Genomic DNA, 24,371 nt, shown 5'->3' on the forward strand with positions numbered 1-24,371 from the left:
TATGGGATCAAGAAAGCAAGGAAAAGGAATATTTTCTTTCAGGAAAAAATTTCAAAACCTAACCTGTGGGTATCATCTAAAAAAAATTCTAAATTTGTAACAACTGTTTTGGGGGAGGAGACCATCAAATTGCATATAGAAAACTTTTAACTATTTGATGAGGTTGAATGTTATGCCAAAATGGCATGTTTAAAGCTTAAGGAGAGGATATGATAGAGACAGCATCATTACAGGTTGGCTTTGGTAATACTAGGGCTGGTCTCATGTTGAAAAGATGTCACTACAAGTGGAGTAGATGGGAATCAAAATGGGATGTGATTTGGTGGTAGTAGTAATGGAGGGTTTGGGAGTGGAGAGTTCTTCCGAACCTTCCCTCTATACTCTTTCATGTTTTATAGGCTGGTGAGAAAAATGTCAGCCTAATGATTCATTTCATTAGATTCAAAATTTGAAAGTGACTTTAAGGGTGCCAAGAGGTTTATTCATTTGTTCATGCACAACATTTTTTTATTGAGTTCCTATGTGCCACAATCTACTGAGCTAGATGTTAAGGATACAATGGTGAACATTTACTTACTTTTGTTTTCTCTATGTACAAACTTGAGATTCGAGTTTCTCACCTTGCTTATCTCACAGAGTTGGTTTGGAATTCATGGAAAATAGTACAACATATTCAATAACATGTAATAATATGTAATATTAATGATAGTAATACCGTATTTGGGGAAGTAAAATGATAAGAGTTTTTTTCCTTACTAGCATGAAAACACGTTTTGTTGAAGGTGGGAGTGATTACTATTCCGTTAAGAGAGAAAACCAACACTAAAACTGTGAGAGGAGAAACAATGGAAAAAGTTTCTTTGACAATTGTGTTTGGTGCCAACTTTTTTGCCAGAGCCTATAACATTTTTGAGCTACATCATTTGCCATCAGGTTTTAGCTCAGTGTTTCTCAAGTGTTGGTCAGTCATGTATCAACTTCCCGATGTTTACCATACGTACCCACTTATAGCTTTTGTTAATATTTAATAAATATTTTCCTTTAAATCAATGATTTGTTAAATGTCAACTATTGTGAATTCTTTTAATTATGCAAAGTTTACATCATTCCTTTAAAGAGGAAATCAGTACTCTACACTATAATAAAAGGTAGATACAAAATTCAATAAAACTAAAATAAAATCACCTTTTAAAATTCTAAGTAGGCACATTGCCTAACCAAGGCCCTGAGCCTGAGGCCAAAGAGTTTATTCTTTCTTTGCTTAGAAAGGTTATTACTAAGTGCTGAAGAAGTGTTATAGATATGCTAGCACCAAATTGAGAATTTTGCTTTGACACAGTCAGAAGGTTGAGAAAATATTTTAAAAGTGCAAACAGATTAACTGTTTAACTCAGTGATACAGCATTATTTAACAGTATCTCCTATGCCAGCTCAGATGTCCTGCAGAGGTCAATACTGTATAATATACAGCCCCCGTATAGCCAGTCTGCATTGTAAACTTTAGATCTAGCTACACCTCTTTATTCTTCTTAATCTGTTTCAATAGGATGGTCAATAAACTCTATTACACAGTTATAAGGCATTTATAAGAAATTTTGTTCTTTTGTTTTTTCTGTATGCTGAATTCTCAAATTGTTTTTCATTCCACTATTAGTATCAAGTATTTAGAAGGTAGAATAACTGACTTTAAGAGGCTCAATAATTTATTCAGAACCAAGCTTAGCACACTCCCACCATAGATACTGGAGGAGGAGGCAAACCTCTAAATATGCTAGCAATGTCTTGCACAAGAACATATGGTAAATTAGTGGGCAGAAGAAAATGATCTCCAGGGACTTGCTCTTAAGTTTCCTGACCAGAAGATCATAGTTCTTTCTCATAGATAAGAAACCTCAGGCCTCAAACCAATGAAGCATAACTTAGAGAATGGCCCCGTAGGACTTACCTCCTGTTAGCATGAGGGCACATTTGCACATGCAGTTGTCATTATCAGCATCTTTAGTGCTGAAATCAGCACCGTGTAAGATCAGGCTGCTCTGTTTTCCTGCAGTCCCAGTGTGACCCTTTAAATACAACCTGAAGTTTAAAAAAAAAAGGAAAAAAAAAAAAAGGAAAGATAAGCCAGTCAACAGAATAACAGAACCCAGAAGACTGGTTTGTTGAATGTTTGCCTTTTTCATAATTTTCTCCCTTCTCTGAACTAAACGTTTCAAACAAACTGCTGTGAAACTCAGATTCCCTAAACCAAAAGAAAGAAAGAGCGATCGAGAGACAGACAGAGAGAGAGACGGAGAGAGACAGAGAAGGAAGGAAGGAAGGAAGGAAGGAAGGAAGGAAGGAAGGAAGGAGGGGAGGGAGGAAGGAAGGAAGGAAGGAATCCAAATTACAGACAGCTAAAATTCTCTCCGGCTGTGTGCTTGGTGTTATTTCACCATGCATACTCAAACTCATATGGTTTTCTGATAATGCAAGATCCACAAAAGGAAATAGGTTTATTTTATTACTACAAGTATTAATCTCTAAACAAAAAACGCCTTGTAGAGTGTCACTACAGCATATCACTGTGGTAATACTGAATATTGATGATGTGCTAAACGGAGGACCTACTCCATGCCAAGCACTCTGCCAAATGCTTTCCAGTTGTTATTTAATTTGATTTTTATATTAAATCTGTGATCCAGGTACCAATATTCCAATTTTGTAAACCAAGGCTCAGAGGCTAAGTAAGCAGGAATTTAGCTATGGTTGATTTTAAAATCCAAGCTCTTATTAATCATTAGGTAGCCCTCCTCTGTTAGGTGCAGCGGTCCCATCTCCCACACTCTCCATACTGCCACCCACCCTATATTAACCATAATTTTGTAAGAAGAGTGACTTGTTGGTTTAATAGTTATTGTAATAAAAACATATTTGTTGATCACATACTATATACCAGGAATTATTCTAAGCACTTAAGATATGTCAGCAAACAAAAGAGACAGAAAGACATGTCCTTGAGGGCCTGCATTCTGGTAGTATTCCTAAAATGAAGTTCAAAACCCTACTGTTTAAACCTCAAATATGGCATTCTTCAAAGACCCTGCCTTACTCTCTAGAGACATTTCTTATGCAAAATTTACATTTTATATGATTTTTGAAAAAGACCTATTCACTAGGCCAACAAATTTGTGTTTTAAGCTAGCATTTCTAATGACTCTTTGCAGACTGCCCTAGAGAACATTTTGAAGAATACTGGTCTACAGTTCAAAAACTTGTTGACAAATCTTAATAGTGGTCTAATGTAGTTCCCTGACATCTGCTAATTTCCTACAGATCCTACATGCTGCTTTCATAACCATTTGGGCACTTCGAACAAACAAACTTGCTCAGGTCCTTCACAGTTCCTCAGGGCTCAGAACAGCTAAACTAAGGCTGTCAGTGGCATCAGATTGATATTCAAGATCTACTCTGGTTGAAACCTACCCCTCTCTCTAACTCCATTTGCTCTCATTCATCAAAATCATCTAGCAATATTCCCTTCAAATCCATGTGTGTTACCACTTCTGTGCCTGAGCCTCACTTATGAATCCCAGCCACTCATAGTGTAGATATTAGGTGATTAAATCTCTATGTGAGACACTGCTAGGACCTAGGCTAACTCTAAACAAAATTCTATATTATTACTCAACAAAAAATAGTAAAGATTAATTAACATTTGGATCTATATATATATATATATATATATATATTTCTATATATATTTGACTTATGTTTGCACTTAAATATAGGTATATGTCTCAATATTATTTTGTGAGGTTAATAATATTTTTAGCAAATAACAGTAGTGTTGAATGATAATGATTATGCCAAAATATTTTACAAATATTCTGCAGAAATTTTAGCCATAGTAAAATATATAATTAGATCCTACTCAAGTCTTGTTTAAATAATTTATAGAACCTGTAGTTAACAGAGGGCCGAAAAGCTTCTGATACTGAATTATCACATATAAGCTTATATTTTAAAACTCTGAGAGGTAGTCTAAAAGTCACTGGTGATACGAAACTGTAGATTTTTAAAGTGTGAATTCACATTTTAGGTTACAGGCAGCCCATGTGGAGGTAGTTTTCACCAGCGGAAAGCAAGGTGAGAGGTCACCAAGGGGAGTCCTGGGACATGTTACCTAGTGACCTTACCATCTTCTAAATCTGGTCTGAAGTTTTAATTTGATCACTTTCTCATCCTCTCAGAGAGAGACACATACTCATAAAACTAAGGGGGAATTTTGTCAGGCCTGGTCTCATGGTCTCCTTAGAGAGAATTTCACACAGAAAGACAAATTTTAATCAGAAAGTTTCTTGTTTGGTGAACACAGAATTGGAGTCTGGGGAAGAAGATGAATGATTTCGAAATTAAGTAGAGCTCTGATTCTGCTGGCCTGAAATCCCTCCCCCCAACTCCCTCAGTGGGAGTGGGTAAGCTTAGCCCACAGGCATTCTTGGATGAGTGATGCTAATTCCAACTCTGATTCTTGGATCCTCTATAATTTTTGATGACTCTCCTTCTTATTGACTTAAGGTATGTAAATACCATTTTCTCTGTAGTAGCTTTAAACTCACTAATGGGAATAAACTTTCCAGACACAGTGATTTTTCTACACAGTCTTTTGTAGGTTATTTAGCACAAATGTTGAATTGATAGTAAATGAGTGACTGCTATGTACTGAATATAGTTTATAGTTTTATATAAGGGTTAAACTTAAACCTCATAATTTACAATAATATATTTGTATTACCGAGGCAATAGGAATGCACAATTATAAATTTAGAAAGTAGAGAAAAGCAAAAGGAAAAAAATAAAAAGCAACCCAAACCTCATCTCCAAATACAGCTACTCTTGACATTATGGTTTATATAATTTAGACTTTTCCTTGTTTTTCCCCTCCAAATATAGAGTATTAATTATATTTAAGTAAACTTGTAATACCTGATCATATTCTATAAAAATTTTGAACAAAGCAAGTAAAGTTTTTGCCCACAGGCCCATCTCATCTACCAATCTAGAAGTAATTGCTTATGTCAGTGTTGTACCCCTAAAACAGTTTCTCCTCATGTATAAATATAAGTGAAAATAAAATCATACTTTACATGTCTTTTAATAACATGCTTTTCATATATGATTTTACAACTATTTTTCCAAGCCATTACATATTCTTCTCCAACATAATTTGGAAGCTATTCTATGACTTTATCATCAATTGTCACAAGTTTAAGGGTATCTTCATATATCTCTAAATATGTATGCAAGTATATACGTTAGGGTTGGAATAAATTATAGAATAAACATCTACAATGTTTTGTCCTGACTTTCACCTCCATGGGTCTCATTAATGGTGTATGTTAGGATCTGTGAGTAAAGAGACATTTTTTCCAGATCCACTTAATCAAGACCTGAATGTCAGTTTTCTAGTCCTTGCAGCTTTTTCCTGTATTTTTTAAAAAAGTCTTTTTTAACTGGTCTGACTGTCTTGAGTCTTGCTCTTTACACTTCTCCCTAAAATCCACTCTGCATGTGGCTGATTCAAAAACATGCCTCTCATCGTCATTCCTCTACTCTGGTTAAAATCCCTTGGTTGTTCTCCCAGCATACAAAGATAAAGGCCAAGCCCCTAATTGTGGTTTATGAGGACTTTGAAGATCTAGCCCTCGTCTACTCTCTCCCACACCAACCTCACACTTCCTACCTCTTATTTCCCCCGCACACATATGTGATGCTCCAGACTTAACCAAACACTTGTTCCCTTAAAGCACCACATTCTTATTTCTCTGTCCCCTCTTCCTGGAAGGTCTTTCCAGCTGCTGAACTCATGCACCCTTTTAGATTCACTTCAAGTATGACCTCGAACATCAGATGGCTATCGTTATGATGAAACACTGTGCTGTATTTTAGTTGTTGTCTTTTTACTTGTCTTCTCTCATAGTAAACTATGAACTCCTTAAGGTATAAGCTGTGTCTTACTCAACTCTGAATCACCAGAATCTAGAACAGTGTCTCATACTTAAGAGAGGTTCAAACTTCACTAAATAAATAAATTATGGATGTGAACTAATGATGGGTGCAATTAATTTTCAATAGGCTAAAGGTAGCAAGTAAAATCAAAACCAAATATCAATAACCCTAATAACCAAAATATACCTGGCTCATGTTTTCAGAGGATAGCATTTGCATCTTATTTAGCTAGGTACTCAAAATCCCATTTCTTTGTCAATCAATAGAAATAATTAAAGAATACACACACACACACACACACATACATGTACACCTTCCTCATCTTTCCAGTTCTGTCTTTGTTCTCATTTTCTCAGAGACTCCAGGATATGAAAACATGTTTGATACATTACACAGACAGAATAAATGAAGAAAGCCTTTGTCTTAATTCTTATTAGTTCTTATATTTTATTGAATGATTTATTTGTATTATGTGCAAGTCAGCTGATATCATAGAACAAATTCAAAATTAAAAGATGGTTAAGGTAAATTCTTCAGCTAAAATTATTTTGAAGGCAAAAAAAAAAAAAGGTCTAAGAAGATGTAAAAGATTTTCTTAAGGCCTTGCCCAGATTAGGAATCTTGAAAACAAGAAGTGTAGAAGAGTCCCAAAATAGTGCAATATAAATATTGTGACATATTGATTACAACAATTTAAAAGTAGAAGTGAGGGGAGGGCAAAGTGGGTATAGGCAGTCAAAAGGTACAAACTTTCAGTTACAAAATAAGTAAGTCCTGGGGATATAATGTACAGCATGGTGCTTGTAGTTAGTAATACCATATTATATATCCTCAAGTTGCTAGAATAGATCTTAAAAGTTCTCATCCCAAGAAAAAAAATGTTAACTGTGTATGGTGATGGATGTTAACTAGACTTATTGTGGTGATTACTTTGCAATACATATATATATATATATATAATTATGGTGTACACCTGAAACTAGTATGTTATATGTCAATTATATCTCAGTAAAAAAAAGTAGAGGAGACCAACACTTTGAGGAATAGTGGACTTTTCACCACACAAGGCTGAGTAAAACTTGTAATTTATATACAGTAGAATTCATCTCCCCATATCTATATCCTTAGCATGTCACAGGGAGCTGCTTACGTTCTTTTAAGGAAGAGTCATTCTCTTGCACTGGGAAATAGAGATGGCATTTTTTAAAAAATAATTTTTTTCAACATTATTTTAAGAAATTTACAAATGAGGACAACTATGCCTCTGTGGAATCCCGGAAGGATTCTAAAGCAACTGTACAGTCAAGGATAGGTACTCTGTGCAGTTAAGGGGCTCATTCTTTCTTAGCAGCTATTTACCCTAGCACAGAATAGCAATTGTTGACCCAAAGTCAACAATCATAGCTGCTTATTTCATGGGGGCAAACTAAGGGCTGGCCATTCACTAACGTCAAGTATTTTTTATAATCAGATAAGAAAACTTACTTGAATTGAGGCTCAAACAGAATATTTATGTGGTTCTTTTTATTACTGGTTTTAGTTCATGTTGAAAAGTGTGTATAATTAACTATACATGACTTTCTCTATTCTGCTAATGGAACACCACTTTACAAAAGAAAAGTCAATATACAGAAGGGCCAAAGTCAGCTTTGCATTTGATTATGGCAAAAGGGACTTGAAGTGTGAGTCACTGGAGAGAACACAGCCCCCAAAATAACAGTATGAGAATCCTGGACACTTATTTCTTGTGTTCAGCCAGTGTAGACATGGCTTGCGTGAAGGATGATGTGACAGGAGATAAAAACCAAATGTTATTCCAGAGCAAAGCATTTGGCTTAGGAACAGAAATATGGAAGATATCAAAACAACAACAAAAACCAACCCCAAAATAACGGCAGCACAAAACTCCACAGAATACCATCAGATGTGACCAAAAAGGCAGCCACAAAATAAAATCATGGTATTCATCCTTTTAAACTAATTTTTCCTAATTAAAGGGGGAGAACATTAATGCGTACCAATTGGTCAGTAACTATAAAGAATTTCAGCATTTTTTATTTTTTCAATTAGCATCTGAAGGGAAAATGAAACACAGATGCACGCCAAAATTGGTCATGATTTTCTAGTCATTTTTGATGAAAATAGAGTTACTCCTTTTCCTTCACTTATAGAAATTTCAATAACTAGAATGAATAAATTACATTCCTGAATGAATCAAGGACAACAGTGAGTTCTGTTATGGAAGAGAAGGCTTTAAAATAACACTTAAAATAACACTTTTATATCATACAAGTCATTCTGCAACTTTCTTTTCATTAAAATAGGCAGCCTAATCCCATGCATCCAGCTTCTCACTAATTTTGTTTCCTTAAAAGACTGCCATACACATCTTTACATCTTCATGTATTCAGGGTGGGGCAAGAGTCTCTTTCATTACCCAAGGCACTGGGAGTTGTATGTATAATAAATTAAAGTTTGGCCTTAGCTCTTTTAAATAGTAGACAGACTCTTAGATATCTGAACTTTAAGGTCTTACATCCTGACAAGCTGAGTAGATTTTTATTTTGGCTCTGAGTTCTCTCCCTGCCACCATATGGAACTAGTTTGTCTTTTTCATAATCACTTGAAGAAAATGCAAATGACCTCCACAGTTCTCTTTCAGAGCCTGGTAGCAATGACTCAGTCTGACATAGTTTCCCAACGCTGTTATGTCTTCTGCTTGCTGCTCCAGGGCTGTCTCTGCTTTAACCACCTTCCCTGCCCTGCCCCCACACTTTTGAAAAGGGCTGGGCACCAGCAAAGAGTGATATCAGAACATGTCTTTTAGCACTGAGTATAAATGATATAGGTTGCATCTTTTGCTGAAAGCAAAAATAATGTTTCTCTTGTAAATCTATATATAGAGAAAACAGTATTTGCCTTACTGTAGACTTCCAGTAAGACTACACATTTGTTTGGTGTTATAAAGAGGTCATTGGGAGGTATGCAAATAGTAAGTATTGTAGGAAAGGGAAGGGAAAAGGGAAAAATTCAGTTCCGCTCAAAAAGTTTAGTGGAAGAGATTAGTTTTGGATGTGGAGGACATGGACTTTTGGAGAGGGACGAGGAGAATATTTTCAATAAAAGGGCTGTGAAACTCACAGCATAAGTTTTGAGGTTATCTAATATCAAAAAAAGATAAGAAATAAAGGGGATTCCATTAGTCACTTGAATATGTTGGGAATGACAAGTGAAAAAGCAGACAATGAACTTATTTAGATACTAAGCATAAGATAGATTTTTATTCCTTTTTTTTCCTATTAGTATTAGAAGCTGGAAATCATTTGTTTTCGTAAAATGCCCTTTTTTTGTTAAGTATATAGAGTTCCACAGTGGCAATACTAAGGCTAGAAGCCTTGAGGTAAAGGGAAGAATATAAATTTATCTTAGCACAAGGGAAGATGAGCCCTATATTAGCCTTTCCCAGTAAGTAAAATAATCTCTAGTTAAATAATGTTTTCTAATTTTTTTCAAAATAACATCTTCAAGATAAACATTTTATTCTTTTTAGTTCAGCACTGTCCACGTGTATCCTGGGCTTATAAATGACCAGAGCTTTATTGAACCGATCTTTTCTCCCAAGTCCAAAATCAACCAGCCATTAAGACAAAACATTATGCAGGAAGCCTTCTCTCTTCTTTCTCCTCTAAATTGTCATTGTGCAGATAAATTGCTTCTCTTGTGGCACATCTCATTTTGCTATTGTAGTATTTTTCTTTATATATGTGCCCTTTCTTCCTCATCAGACTATAAGCTTTTAATGAGTAGCATTCATGTCTTTCCATCTTTGTAAATTCCATATACAATATAAATAAGAGGCATTCAGTAAATATTTATTGAGTCAATTATGAACTAAGAGTTCAACTTGTTTACAATTTAAGTTTTACTCATCTAAAGAGATTGTTTATATGTAGTAACATTTTAACTTCAATAATACAATTATGTTTTACAGTTTAAGCCCCATGGGTATTTTTTCCCTGATTTGAAATTTGTCCAATATTAATGACCTAACGGTCAGCTCAAATCATATTGGGACACTGCTATAATGATGATGGAATTAGTTTGTGGCTGCCAACAGACATCTGAAGAAATACCTCATGGAATAATGTATTAAAGCAAATACTAGAGTCCATATGAGAAATGAGACCATTGAGTTTTACAAAGGGACCTATATCTATATATGTATCTGTTCTATTGCATAATTCCTTCTGGAACCTGGGAATTCATTTTAAAGATCTGTTTCAAAAGCTTCATCATATTTGTTAGAGGATAGAGGGTTTGTTTTCCAATGTTGAACTTTGGACTGTAATCTCTGTTGGAGGAGTCTCTATTAAATCTGTGTCATTAAGTGCAACACTATTTTTCATACGTTGCAGATATATTCTGTTACTCCATTGTCCATAGGTGAACAGATTATGTACTTATTTGCAAGAGCCTTTCAATGAGTATGTGAGATAATAATAAGAAAATATATGAAGCAAAGTTGGTGCACTTATAAAAAAATTAGTGAACATATGCCTATGATAGAGAGTTGTATGACAATGATGTACACTCATAGATATAAATCTGTAAGTAGAAGTACAAGTTCAAAAGAAGTTTCAAAAGAAAAGAGGATGTGAGTAGGAAGATTAAAAGATCTAATAACATACAGTTTGACTAATCAAGAATTAAGGATATGACAGAGATTGAGAGATACTTAAAGAGACAAAAATCAAGAAGATATAGGTAGTTTGGCACAAAATAAGTATAAGTGAAGAAAACTGACAGTAAAGTCATTAACCAAAAATTTTCCTTCTTTCTTTATCTCCCCACCCCCCCCAAAAATAAATATATAAACATTAGCTTCTGAAGAGTAGGACTGTCATGTACATTTGTGTATGTATACATGAGAGATAGTATAACAGAACAGTTTGGAGCTTAATTGTCTGGTTTGCAACCTAGCTCTTATCCTTTCTGATCCTCAGTTGCCTCATCTGTAAAATGGTTCTAATAATACTAATGCCCTTCTAATATTGTTGTGACAATTAAATGAGGTAATATATATAGAGGCATTGAAAAGACTGTCACATGTAGAGTACCTATGAATATTAATAAAAAGTGAAACAAAGAAACCAAACTTCCCTAACTGATAACTATAAACTATACAGAAGCTCAGTAAACATGGTTATATGAATAGGTCTAAGTAAACAAGCATAACTTGTATACAACATTGACATACAGAAGCATATTGAGAGTGATGAAAATAGTGAGATAGATACACAGCTAATTAAGACATGTACATAGGCAATAAGCTGGAGAAATTAAAGATGAAAAAGACCATTGTTTTCAAATTCATAAGCCCCATCTCTTGTGAAAGTTTTTCTCATTTTTATACAGAGCAAGCAAAATACTAAGCACAAAGAACAGGAAACCAGAGTTGCTTTGCTGACTGACTACCTAATTTAAGGTCTATGTTATTTTGAACCCAGATACCTGAATAACAATCCTTTAATTCAAAAGTTTATTCTTTAATAAATTAAAATTTCAATCTTTTGAGAATCCCATGTTTTTCTTGCCATTTAATAGGGTGCTTTATTGGCTGAATCCAGCAATGTATTTTTCCCTTTTTTTACCCATAATTGACACTTGGAAAATCCCTGAAAAGATCACCCATAACCAACCTATACCTTAATTCTCATCTCTGCTTCCTGAAAGCTTCCTCTATCATATTCAGTCTTCCTTAATTGGAGTCATTTGTTCTCATATGGAATTAGATCATTGGGGAACCATCAGAATTTGTGTAGTGTAATAATCTAACCATTATTTAAGAAGAAGTATGCTGTCTTATGTGCTTTTTAAGCCTCAGATGCCCTGAGACAGATATGTAATTTGACAGATACCTTTGAACATGTTTAGTTGAAGATGTGCAAGTGTGACAAATGCTCAAGATAGCAAGGGTCATGGGAATCTGTGCTGTGATTAAGATAGATACATTTCCAGAGTTACAGGAAAACTCAGCTCAAATCAGAAACTAAGAAAATCCAGTTTCATTATTCTCTGATTGTTATGATTGTTTTATATAGTATTAGCTTTCATTACACACATTTAAATTGTACACTAATTTTTTCACCTACTTAAATTTTGACAATATACATTTTAATGCCCCTCCCTTGGCTTACAAGTATTAATATAACATAGAACTTTGATAAAAATGAGTTTATCAACGACTCAGGTCTTCTCAAACTCTTGATACAGGAAACACCGCTAACAGTGACCCTTGTTTCAAAACTCCAGTAAAATACAGTTCTCAGTGTTCCTCAGTGACATGAAGCTTGCATTTATTCAAAACTCATGATAAACTCTTCCTCCAAAAAAAAAAATAGTGAACTCATACTGATATCTCTTAGTGCTTTTGCATAGTACTGAGAGAATATACTCTATTTTGTACATTAAAAAAAAACCATTTTCATGAAATCTGTGACAATGAAACCATAATTCCCAAAGTTCAGAAATACTGCAATGATTCTGTTTTTAGTTCTAAATAAAAATAAAGTTCTTTCAGTATTCCTCTCCTTTTCTAAGAATACATAAAGAATGAGTGCCAAATGAATTGCATGGCACTAAGACCCCGGTAAAGAATACAAATAGTCCCTTAAACTTATTTCAGTTCCCTTGGAATCATGTGTGGCTGGTAGAGTCAGTTCTGAGTGAGCGGCTCACTGAGTGGACCTCTACTGGTGCCTAAAAAACCAGGCCAACAGCCATCTCAGAGAGTTTATGGGTTTGCCTTTTTACCAAAAATTAAGTCAGAACCTTGTAAAACTTATGACTAAAATTGGTATTTTTTTTTTAGTATAAACAAGTTCAAGGGAGGTAGATTTGTTCTCATTTTTATCTCTGTTATAGAGTAGAAAGAAACTTTCTTTCCAGCTCCCCTAGGGGAAAACAGAGGGCAAGGAAAGGGTGAGTAGAATGTTGAAATCCATTGAGAGGCATTGTCTGAAGTTCTTTTTTTTTTTCTTTTTCTTTTTTTTTTTTTGGCAAAGAGGAAATACTCTTTCTTGTTGCACTTGGACAATGTGTTGCTATAAGTTCTGCAAATAAGGCTCTAGTATACATAAGCAGATTCTTCTGTTGACTAAAATCATCAGCGTACTTATTTCTCTCCACAATTAGTATAAGATAGAGTCCAAATGCCTTATCATGTAAATGGCCTTTATGTTCTGTAGCACAGCAAACTTCTAGATACAAGATACTTTCTTTTGTCTAACTAAGGCAATCTCTCTCCCATTTCTGGGTCTTTGTCCACATTGCTCCTTCTGGTTGGAATCTCAAGACTTTCCTCCTCCTGCTACCATCCTCCATATTTACCTGATGAACAATTTCTCATACTTCACAAATTCCCAAAGATTTCCTCTATGAAGACTTTCCTGGCCCACTTCAATCAATCTCCTCTAATGTACCCCCACCCATCCTCAACCCTCGCTGAACTGACCATTTTTCTTTAGTGCCCAACTACAGCCTAATTCAAAGGGTTCTTACTGTGGTGTTGAATCCCACACATAAATGTAAGCAACATCTCATACTTGTTCATTTATTCTGGGGAGAAAATCCATAGCTCTAGCAAAGGTCCATAATTCCTTGATCAAAAAGTAAAACAATACAAAACAAAAAACCAAAGCGACATGCTAAAACATACCATAGCCAAAACTTTGATTTTAAGCTACCAATCTCTTTTTTTTACCTTCTCAGAACTCAGCTATTAGCCCCACAAGATCAGCAAGCGTGGTATTTACTTTCAATGTCATTAAAGTGTTATTTCTGCATCAGCATCACCGTGTACTTGGTAGGACTGCAATGTCTAGGTTCTACGCCAGGATCAGAATTTCTGGATGTGGGATTCAGAAATTTATACTTTAGAAAAACACCTTAGTTGACTATATGCACACTCAACTTTGGAAATAACTGAGTAGTAGTACCAGGGAAATAACAGCAACATGATAAATGGTGGCTGGCTGGCTGGCTAGATGAGTGAATGAAGACTTTGATTTCAAAAGAATTATAACAACTTTTAAGAGAGTAATTTTAGTGAAGTCATGTAAATTAAAGCAAAACTATATCCAATTAATAGAGAAATATAATAATTATGAATATTGGACAATGACATATTTAATAATTGTTATTTGTTAACAAGCATTTAACATATCAAAGCATTTTGAAAATATCTGGCATAGAATAAATGCTGTTAATAATAGTTAAAGTTGAATGTTATGATGCTACTATCATCATAGGATTTTTAGTTGAACATTTAATGTTGATATTTGTTAATATTTGGCATAATTATTTTAAATGGTTTTATAATTGCTTGTGGTTGAAATGAGTAAAAGCTCTTGAAAATAAATTAATCATCTAGAAAGAAGAAGCATTGTTGTAGGGTTATCAACATTTTATACTGTCATTTTCATAATTTAAAAAATTTTACTCAGAAATATAATTAACTAAATTGACTATAACTGACTCGTTGGTCTCTCAGTTTCTAGCATCTAGATCAATAATTGCCATATAGTACTTAGCTGTGTTTGTTGAATGCACAAAAAATATCTTTGTTGATGTATCTACATATATTTATTAGAAAGTGCTTTCTTTCCAAACGTATGCCAGGCATTGTGGAGAGGTCCCTGCCCTCCCACAGGTAGCAGGGAATAGCCAATTATGATCCAATGTGATAAGGACTCTGATAAAGATATGCGAAGAACACAGGGAGAGCACGTAGAAGGGGCTGCTTACCCAGTCTAAAAAAGCAGAGCTCTACAGTCTGAGCTAAGACTTAGAGCAAAAAGAAAGTCAAGTCAGGCAAAGCAGTTAAGCTCTTGAAGGATAAGGGTTGAGTTCTGTGGGATTTGTTTCACCCAAAATGTCTCGCACATTGTTTTTGTTCATATTTAATGAACAGAGTAATCAAAATATTGAGTGAAAAAAAATTGACTGGGATGTGAAAAAAGACCATGCAGATGGGCTGCCCTTAGAGGCATTTTATTTGCCAATCCTAAATCTCCCACATATTACTAGTTGTCTGGCTCTCCTCTATGTTCTTAGCATCATACTTGGTCATTTACACTGTATGCTTAAGCGATACCTAACAACTTGCAATTTGCTGAATGAGACATGCTGGGTCTCACTTTTGAGCTTTCACATGTGCTAATCCCTCTTCTACCTCCAACTTGAACTGTTTCTCCAGCTAATTCCAATCTGCCATTTTTATGTCTTAGGCCTTAGGCCTTGGACACTTTCCCAACTCCCCCAAATTGGCTAGGTCCCCTTATTCATGCCACACTTGTCTTTATTAGTGAACTCACTATGTTCATGGCATTGTAATTGCCTATTTGTCTGTTTACTATCTACCCCTTCCCCTAGCCCCATCACACATGAGTATAGATAAGTGTGAACATGCACATACATGACTGTAGTGAAATCTTTCTGGGCGTTTCATCTTAGGATAGCACACAATAGAAAATAACAAATATTTTCTTCATTGAAGATGGAGCCTTCATCTTTTCAGTGTTGGCCAACATTAGGAGGACCCTGAGCAGTGTGATCATAGGACATATCCCTAGACTATTTCCTGGAGGCAGTGCTAGTGGCTCTAGCAACCTTTGCCAACCTACAAGGTTCTAGCACAGCAGTTGCCCGAGTCCAAGCATTACTCATTCTGGAGTAGAAATCCTTTGGCACTTCTTAGACCTAGTAGCATCAGGGCATTTGTTTTTGTTGTCTTGGAAAAATCTAAGACTGAAGAAACTGACATTAACCTGCATTAAAGTCAAGAGATTTCCTGACCCTTATAAGACCTGAGGAAGGTACAAAGTGACTTTCTAAGACCATGATTTTTTCCTCTTGAATATTTCATCTTAGTCAAGGAGTATAAAATACAAATTTTGTTGGATAAAACAATTCTTTCTCTGTTTGAGGTATATAACCACAATAAAAATCTTGGTCTAAATAAAAGTAATACACATCCCAAGTTGGAGAAATTATTTGAAAATACAAATAAAGCTACTTACAGCCTTAGATTTGATATCTAAGAATTCAAAAGGGTAGAAACTGCCAGGAGATTCCCTACATATTTTTTTCTACCTTGATCTGTCCAAATTTCCTCTTGGTATTTCAACACATCTGCTACTGGTTCCAGCTAGGACCATGCAGCCCAGAGGATCAGAGAAATGAAAAACATTTCATGAAAAAGAGTGAAACAAGTTTTGCAATACCTACAAAAATGCAGGGCTTAAATTTACATGGAGGACTTGAGAGAATTCTTTTCAATCCACACTAATTTGTTTTGTCCTGGAAATACATACATGGCATGGGAATACTTTAATGACTGAAAAAGAGAATTCTGGTATTATAAAGACTTTATCCTTACCTCCTCATTTTACTTCTGAGGATCTGAGACTTGGAAAAGTTGAAGTAACTTGTCCAAGGTCATTCAGAAAAGTAACTACAGATCCAAGTCTTAAGTTCCTGTCTCTGGATTTCAAATACACTATTTTGCCTATTACATAGAACTGCTTCCCAATAAAGCTCTTGGGCAAAAATAAACTTTGTACAAAAAGATGTTTAATGGCCAAATTACTTCCAAGATTTTTTTGGGTAATTTTGGTTAAACATCTTATTTATCTCTTAATAAAATCTCTTTCAATCAAGGCTTTAACATAGCCATAGTTAGTTCTACCCTGAAAGTATCGTTCCTCCCCAACAAATAATATGGAGATAACAAAATGAGAAGTATATTCCCAAATTGTGCATCATAAATATTACAGTAAGGTTATAATTATAATCTAAAATGTACATTCAATGGTTAAACACTATCATTCAGACTTTGTGAACACAAATGTTCTATTGTTTCAAAGAGGGGTTATCTTTTAACTTGTCATTATACTATCTGTGATAGAGAATTTATTAATTGAATTAATATAAAAAGATAAAGGAATTAACTTTAGGTGACAAACTGTAACAAAGAATGGAAAAATTAACATGCAAATTCACTCGACAGAATCACAAGCAATATTTATCTCCAATTGTTAAGTCATTACATTTTCAGTTATAATAATCTATTACAATGTACTCTACCAATGTCTGAAGCATTAGCAAGGGGAGGTCCAATGGGATATTCTAGTAAGTCCCCACAACCACTTCAACCAACATAGATCAGCTTAATGTGTTTCATAAATTATGATATTTTGTAAGAATTTTCTTTGAGACTACATATTTCATTGCACAAAATCCCCCCAAAACTTCAAGTGATTAAACTTTGCCCAGCCAATAATGGGACAAAATGACCTTTTGTGATGAAATGGGAAGTACTTAGTATCATTTATCTAGCATTCTTGTTAAAAAGATTTAATTTGAATCTCAACAGGAAGAAATAATCAGATAAATTCATAAAGAGACATTTCTGAGGAAAACTGACCTGGATTCCTTGAAAATATTAATGGTGGGTGTGTGGTAGACTGCTCTAGGTAAAAGGTAACTAAAGAGATCACAGATGCAATGAGTGAACCTGAAATAGATTCTGAATCCAGATAGGTAAATAGATAAATATCAATCAGTAAAAGACATTTTGGGGGCCATAGGGAGGTGGATTTCAATATAGAAATATATCTAACTTTTAACTGACTCAACAGTAAATTTCTTGGGTGTGATAAAAATTGAATTAACAATAAAAACATCTTTCACAGTTGTATGGAATTAAAGTTTGTCCAATACAAGTATTTTTGCATAGTCTTTCTGAATAGATCCATATAACAAAATGGTGAGAATGACAGGAGAGAGAACATTATTCCTAGTTAAAGATGAGAAAACTGAGGTATACAAGTATGAGGTGATTTGCCCAAGGTATAGCTAGATTGGGCTACTGTCTACTTGGTTAATCTGAGAACAGTGTTTCTCAGAATCTCCTTCTTTGTATAGTTCCAAGTTAGAGCTGGCCCAAAGAGGACTTGAGATTTGGAAGGTAAAAGTGAAGCAGTGGTCCAGCTCTCAGATTATCATTAGATACAGTGATGTTCAGGGTCAAAGGTGCCCAGCAGTTCTCAGCTTGTCTTCTATTCCACTCTGCATCCAGCTTGCCTCCCCCATGCTGGCAATTTGTTCAGACTCACCACCAGATGCTTGACTGCACCATTCCAGGTAACATAGCTACAGTTTTTCGTAGATCTCCCCTGAGGTGGCCCCACTTTGGTGGCTGGCAATGCTTGGTTTCTTGAATTTTCCTGCTAACTTCAGCTTGTCCACCACCACACTGGAGTTCAAGTATATGTGTTAGTGAGCCTTCCTTTGATTTTCCACCTTCATCTTCTAGACCTTCACTTCCCCAGCTCATCTCACATTTGTGTAAGGTGTAATTTGTGTAACAAATTCCTTATTTCTACAATACTTGTCATGGCTCTATTTCCCTGACTGAACATTGACTGATACAGCCAATTTGGTTTTATGGATAGTGAAGCGAGACTTCACTATTTAATAGCTTCCATATCTTCTGATTCCTATTCTAGGGTGTTTTCCAGTAGATCATAGCATCTCCCTAACCTCACAACTAATATTTTATTTCTTTTAAGCATTTGTTATTGTGGTGGTGGTTATGAATTTGTCTTTTATCTCTAAGTATTGGGACCAGCAAAGGTGTCATGAGAAGTAAAAAGTCACAGTAAGCCCTAAACTGATGGAAACTCTAACTGAAATATTTTTCAAGAGATTAAAATTTAATCATTTATCAAAGAATTGAAGGGGAAAAAATTTTTTAAAAAGTATACATAAAGGGAATTTTATTCTAGCAAATAGTTTTTGCGCTGCAAGGAGCTTCATAAATACTTTAATTTATAGGACATAAAATTGAGAACCAGAGAGATAAGATAATGTGTCCATGGATATTCAGATTATTAAAGACAGTAATGGAAACAGAAGAAATATACTTTATCTTTTAGAATATATGCTTTGAGTGTATTTAATTCCAAAAATTAACTGATGGATTTCCCCTTAATGAGGGATGGCCATACAGTGGGCAGTTATGAAATCAAAGCTCAAATCTTGACTTCTACTCATATTAGTGCCTATGACTTTATGCAAAGTACCACCCCCTCAGTTTTCTTATGTAAAATAAGGTGCTTGGTGCATAATATATATTCACTAAATATTAATTACTAACTATTAGTAATAATTTGGCTAACTTAGGTATCTATTTTGAATTTTTATAGAAATGGTTTCTATACTCTAGAAGTGTAGAAATTAGCAGGAAAGGTCATACGCAGTTATTTAATAAATACTTGTTAGTGACTTATAAAAGGAATCTAGATACTGGATAGTTACCCACAGACTGTTATGGATCTGTGGGACTACAAAGCAACCAAAAAAGACCTGAGAATGAGGGTGATGCATTTCTCTGGGAAATCAGTGTAGAGCAGTTTACAGGTTGATGATCTTAGGACTGATTCCTGTGGCAGAGTAAAGAATGCAGTACTGATCAGTGGGAGAAGTTGGGCTCACTTGTAGTCACAGTAAACACCCCTGCTAATCTCAGGTGAAAAGCTGGACCTTCGATGGCCCTTCAGCATTGCCCTGAACTGGGGCAAGGGGTCCTTAATATACTCCTATACTGACCAGTCATTGGATGCAATCTGTCTGTAGAAAGGAGCAGTGACCTTGAGTGACATGACTTTCTTCAGCCACATGCATACCCAGGCAGGAGGCCTTGGCTACGAGCTCTTAGCCATAACGTCTCCAGGAGGTAGGAGAAGGAATGCTTCAGCTCTGAAGGGAGGCTACAGGTGTGCACACCACAACATAAACCATGGTAGGGATTAGGGAAGACTTTCTGGAATAAAGGAAAATCTTAAAGATTTAGAAGATGTATCCAAAGTTGGGTTTATGTGCGTAGGCTAAGGATATTGCATAAACAAAGATGTGGAAGGTGAAGGGAAATTGCAAGTAGTTTCTGGGTCAAATCATTATGATTATGAGGGAGTCTCTGGCTGGGTGAGGTTGAGGGGAGAGTAAGATAATAAAAGCTGAATAAGTAGGTAAGACCAGGTTATGACGGGTTTTAAGTGGCAGACTTTAACCCGCAGATATTTGAACACTGTTGAAATATATGGAGGATGGCAGAGACCAAATCAGACTGTCTTTCATAAAAAACATCCTAATGATAGTGTGCAAGATATATTTGAGAGTACCAAGAGAGGAGGAAGGAAGGCTGTATAATAGTCTGGGTGTTAGATGATAAGGATCTGGATAATACCACCTCTCTAGAGGAAGTATTTAATAATTTCACATTGATTGTGTGCTATTTCACATGATGTGTTTATCATGACACTCTCACATTATTTTTTTTTTAAATTTATATTCTCCAGGGTTCTATAGATTTTATATTTTTATCTGAGAAAATCATTTGGACTTTCCTTGGAGGATAAAAGGAAAATATGTGTATTACATGTATATTTGTAAGCTCATCAATCCATTCACAACACTTACTTTTAATCAATATGTGCTGAAAGCATGAGAAAGGTGTATTTTTTAAGAAATATTTTGGTTTATATGTTATGGCCATCGCTATTACAAGAGTTTTCAAAATACAATTTCTATTAAGATAAAATATTTTTTAAAAGAAACCTCCTAAAATTCTGAATTTAATTTGAAAGAGGAAAAATATAGAAAATGTAAAAATAGAAAACAAAAACCTAACGTGAGTTTTATAGTTTTGATTTTAGTTGGAATCTAGTTGAATTTGATTAGGGCAATTGACCAAAGCCTCATGAAAGTTTCTTGATTTTTAAAATGTGTATAATAATACCTAGCTCAAAAGTCATCGTAAGGATTAAATGATTATAGTATTAAAAATAATTTCATAAATTATAAAATACTATACAAGTGTTAGTATTAATTCCTTTATCACAATGAAGGATCCTAATTCAGAGGGAAGGGAAACAACTGGAAGGCAAGCACACAAATGAGAAGCTGGACATCTGGAGTCCTAACCTGAGGCCACACGTAGCATTACTGGGCCTGGAGAATCAGTGCTGGTGTGAGTGAAGATACAGGTAGAAAGAGAAGTTACAAGGGTGTAGCTTCTCTTTTCAAGCTTCTGTCTGATTTTCTTTGAAAGAGTGAATATCACCAGTTTATAGTGTGCTTATTTTAAATAAGCTTTCAGCAGAACAGGCATGATGTTTTAATGAGTTCTAATTTCCCATTTGATGCCAACATGAATCTTAATATTTAATTGCATGAGAAGGTGATGATTACAGAACTATTTTCTGCTGGGTGTTGGCAGGAGGGCCAGAGCCACCAACTTTATTACAGGAGAATTACAGAGGAGAAACCACACCAAACTAAAAAGGTATCAAACATCCCATATTTAAGTCTTTCTCCCTCCTTGAGCAAAAATATTGCATATTTCTGGACCTCAGTTTTCTTTTCTTTGAAACCAGAGATTTGTAATTAAATTATTAAGTTCATTTTGGATTTATAATTCTGATTCTTAAGGTTCATAATTATCTCAAGAGAAGAAAATGGGGATCTCAGAGCATACGCCTCACTTTAGCTGGGGTGACTTACTTTTTGATCACAGATCTGCATCATTTGGGTGACGATCAGAATCACACAGATGTTCAAGGAATGGAAAATGCTTGGTGAGAGCAGTGGGCACTCTAAAAGGAAATAAATGTGCCTTCCTCATGCACATGCCAGAATGACATTCATACCACACACCCTGATGCCTACTTCAGATGCCTCCAACCCTCCTAAACCTACCCACTCTTTGTATCCTTAATGCCATTCCAGCCTCATAAGCACACATGCACACGCGTGCGCGCACACACACACACACAAACACACACACACACACACACACACACACACACACACACACAAGAACTAGAAGACATTTTGGGAAAAAAACCAAACCAAATTCTTCAGGAGCCTAGAAGAAGACTAGACTAATTATTTGCTAGTCCTATTGTCAGGCTGTCTGACATCAGCCAAGTTTCATATAGTTTTAGGTTTCAGCTCAAAACATTTACATAAGAGTATCCCTGATGTTTTACAGTGGTTTTTCTCGTTATAAAACTCTCAAAATACTGACCTCCCTGGAAACATCTTTTTCTTACACTCCGTTGCATTTTATAAATGACTTTTTTTTGGTTTCTTGAGTTGCCATTATGTACACTACACCCTCACTCCCCACCCAGGAGACTATCAACTCTTTAGATTTACTCATCCTCTGTTGCAGTGACAACATCACTGTTTGTTAAGAAAATGATTATGTTTCCAAGGATCCAATTCCATACATAATCCATTCAAATAAAATGAGATGTGATCATAAAAACGTTGCAGATCTAAACCCCTAAAGAACGGTATGCCTCAAAAAGACTAATAAGCAGCAGAAACAGTTGAACTATGAAGAGATGGCCACATAGGTTGGGAAAAAAGCATAAGGCTTTGGTTGCTGTCATTGTATTTTGCTTGAAGCAGTGTGCTAACCCCTTAATGCACACAGCTGTGTGTCTAAGACCAATGTAGAGTAGCCACAATATCAAAGAGTTTAAAATCACTGCGACCCTAATTTACTGTTTGTCTAATTTACAAAACTAAGTCACACACAATCGTTAAGGACCTGCTGTGCACCAAGTGTTACATTTATGGGTAATGATATAAAGTAACTGAAATATACTTCCTATTCTCAAGGAAGGCCAACCATTTTTTAGTGACCTAGTTTGTAACAAAGCTGGATGAGGTCTGGGAGACCAGAGACCTCATCACTGACTGCAGCACTGTCAGTGCCTAGTAGAGTTCCTGGAACCCAGAAGTAACAAATAAATGTTTGTCAGATGAATTTACCTACTGTATTACTTGCTGAGCCAGTTTTCTTTCTAGTGTACAAACTGCTTGGTTGGAAAAAAAGTCAGAAATGTTCACAACTAAGTACACAGTTTGTTTTTATTCTGCACTGATGTGTTGTGTAAATTGATGCCATTAGTTGATAGAGAAAAGTATTTTATTTTAAGGTCCTGAGTTTGACTTAATTCTCTGTCATCAGTTTCATATGTTATGAATTCACTGCATCTTCATAACAATAGCAGCAACATAAAAATAATGACAATAATACTGTGCTTGACTTAATTCCCTATCCTCTAGAATTTGAGCCAACAACAAAATAATCAGTCTGTAAAAATTGATATTCAAAGCTTTGAGGAGGACTTTACAGGGTTTTTTTGTATCTCTTTGTTATAGACCTAGATAGCCTGATTTTCATTTTGAAGGATGACTTTCATCATTTCTTATTTTCACACTTTTCCATGAAACTCTTTATTGGCTAGGCCTGAGGTAGTCGAACACTACACCAAAGAGGACTTACCTGTAGTTTTGTTTTTCATTTCCTATGTGGAATCTGTCGTACTGAGAATAGGCTCGGTTTCCTTCCCAGTCCATTAACTCGATTCTTAGTGTGTACTGCCTCTGACTGGTTATGGCAAAAATAAACTCATTACCCAGCCAATATTCACCAGAGGGATTTCCAAAACCCTGCAAAGGAAGACAGCAATGCAGCTGTTACTTCAGAGAAGCTCATTTCATTTTAGTATTTAACTATGTACTACATAATAACAAAAAATTCTTTAAAAGTAGAGATGGTTATTTCACATTTTTACATGCTTTTTTCAATTACTCACTCAACACTTTTCTGCTGTTTCCTTACATTGAAGCTTACGTCTCATTCTTATTACAATAAAATCTGGTATCCAAATCAGTGTAGATGAGATGTTTTCGAATTAAATGAATCTGGTTGATAGGTTTAACCAATAAATGCTTCTTAGTAATAACTTGCTTTTGAAAATATTTCTGAAATGCTAGTTAATGGAATATTTTGAAAATAATTTAAACTTTTTTTCAATGCATATCATCAGGGTAGCTATTTAACAATCTTAATAGTGTTTGTGTTGTTATTATTATTGTTCACAAATCAAGTTACGCTGAGATAATGACAAACAGATTACCAGTTAGATGACAGATTACCTTCACTTCTCCAGCTTTAACATTCTCATTTTTAAGTATTAATGAGCAAATCTGTAAATCCAAGACTTTAAACATTTAAATACTTCACTGGCATAGATTTGGATTTTGAGGCAGAAGGCTGACACATTAAGAGCTGGTAAGTGAACCCAGCTGGCTGCTCTGCACCTGAATCTCAATGTGATTCTAGGTTCTCTTTAGGGCAATTCCAGTCACGGTTGTTAAGTATTCAAAATAGTTTTCTTCGTGGGGAAAAAAAAATAGTACACACAAAAAAGCCAACTCAATGTTGGTGATGTTAGTGATAG

The 24,371-nt window shown here is 35.1% G+C and overlaps 1 protein-coding gene across 2 annotated transcripts in view; it reads right to left on the minus strand.

The window, feature by feature from the left end:
* The window catches only part of ANGPT1 (angiopoietin 1), a 328,343-nt gene that overhangs the window by 11,268 nt on the left and 292,704 nt on the right, over nucleotides 1-24,371 (minus strand). For both annotated transcript variants that reach the window (XM_072949606.1, XM_006211566.4), the window contains 2 exons: nucleotides 23,411-23,577; nucleotides 1,946-2,076 (listed from right to left, as the gene is read on the minus strand). In XM_072949606.1, the coding sequence (XP_072805707.1) occupies nucleotides 1,946-2,076; nucleotides 23,411-23,577 (298 nt within the window). The remainder of the gene's footprint in view (nucleotides 1-1,945; nucleotides 2,077-23,410; nucleotides 23,578-24,371) is intronic.

The sequence above is a fragment of the Vicugna pacos genome, chromosome 25 (assembly GCF_048564905.1).
Source record: "Vicugna pacos chromosome 25, VicPac4, whole genome shotgun sequence".
In the NCBI taxonomy this organism is placed as follows: domain Eukaryota; kingdom Metazoa; phylum Chordata; class Mammalia; order Artiodactyla; family Camelidae; genus Vicugna; species Vicugna pacos.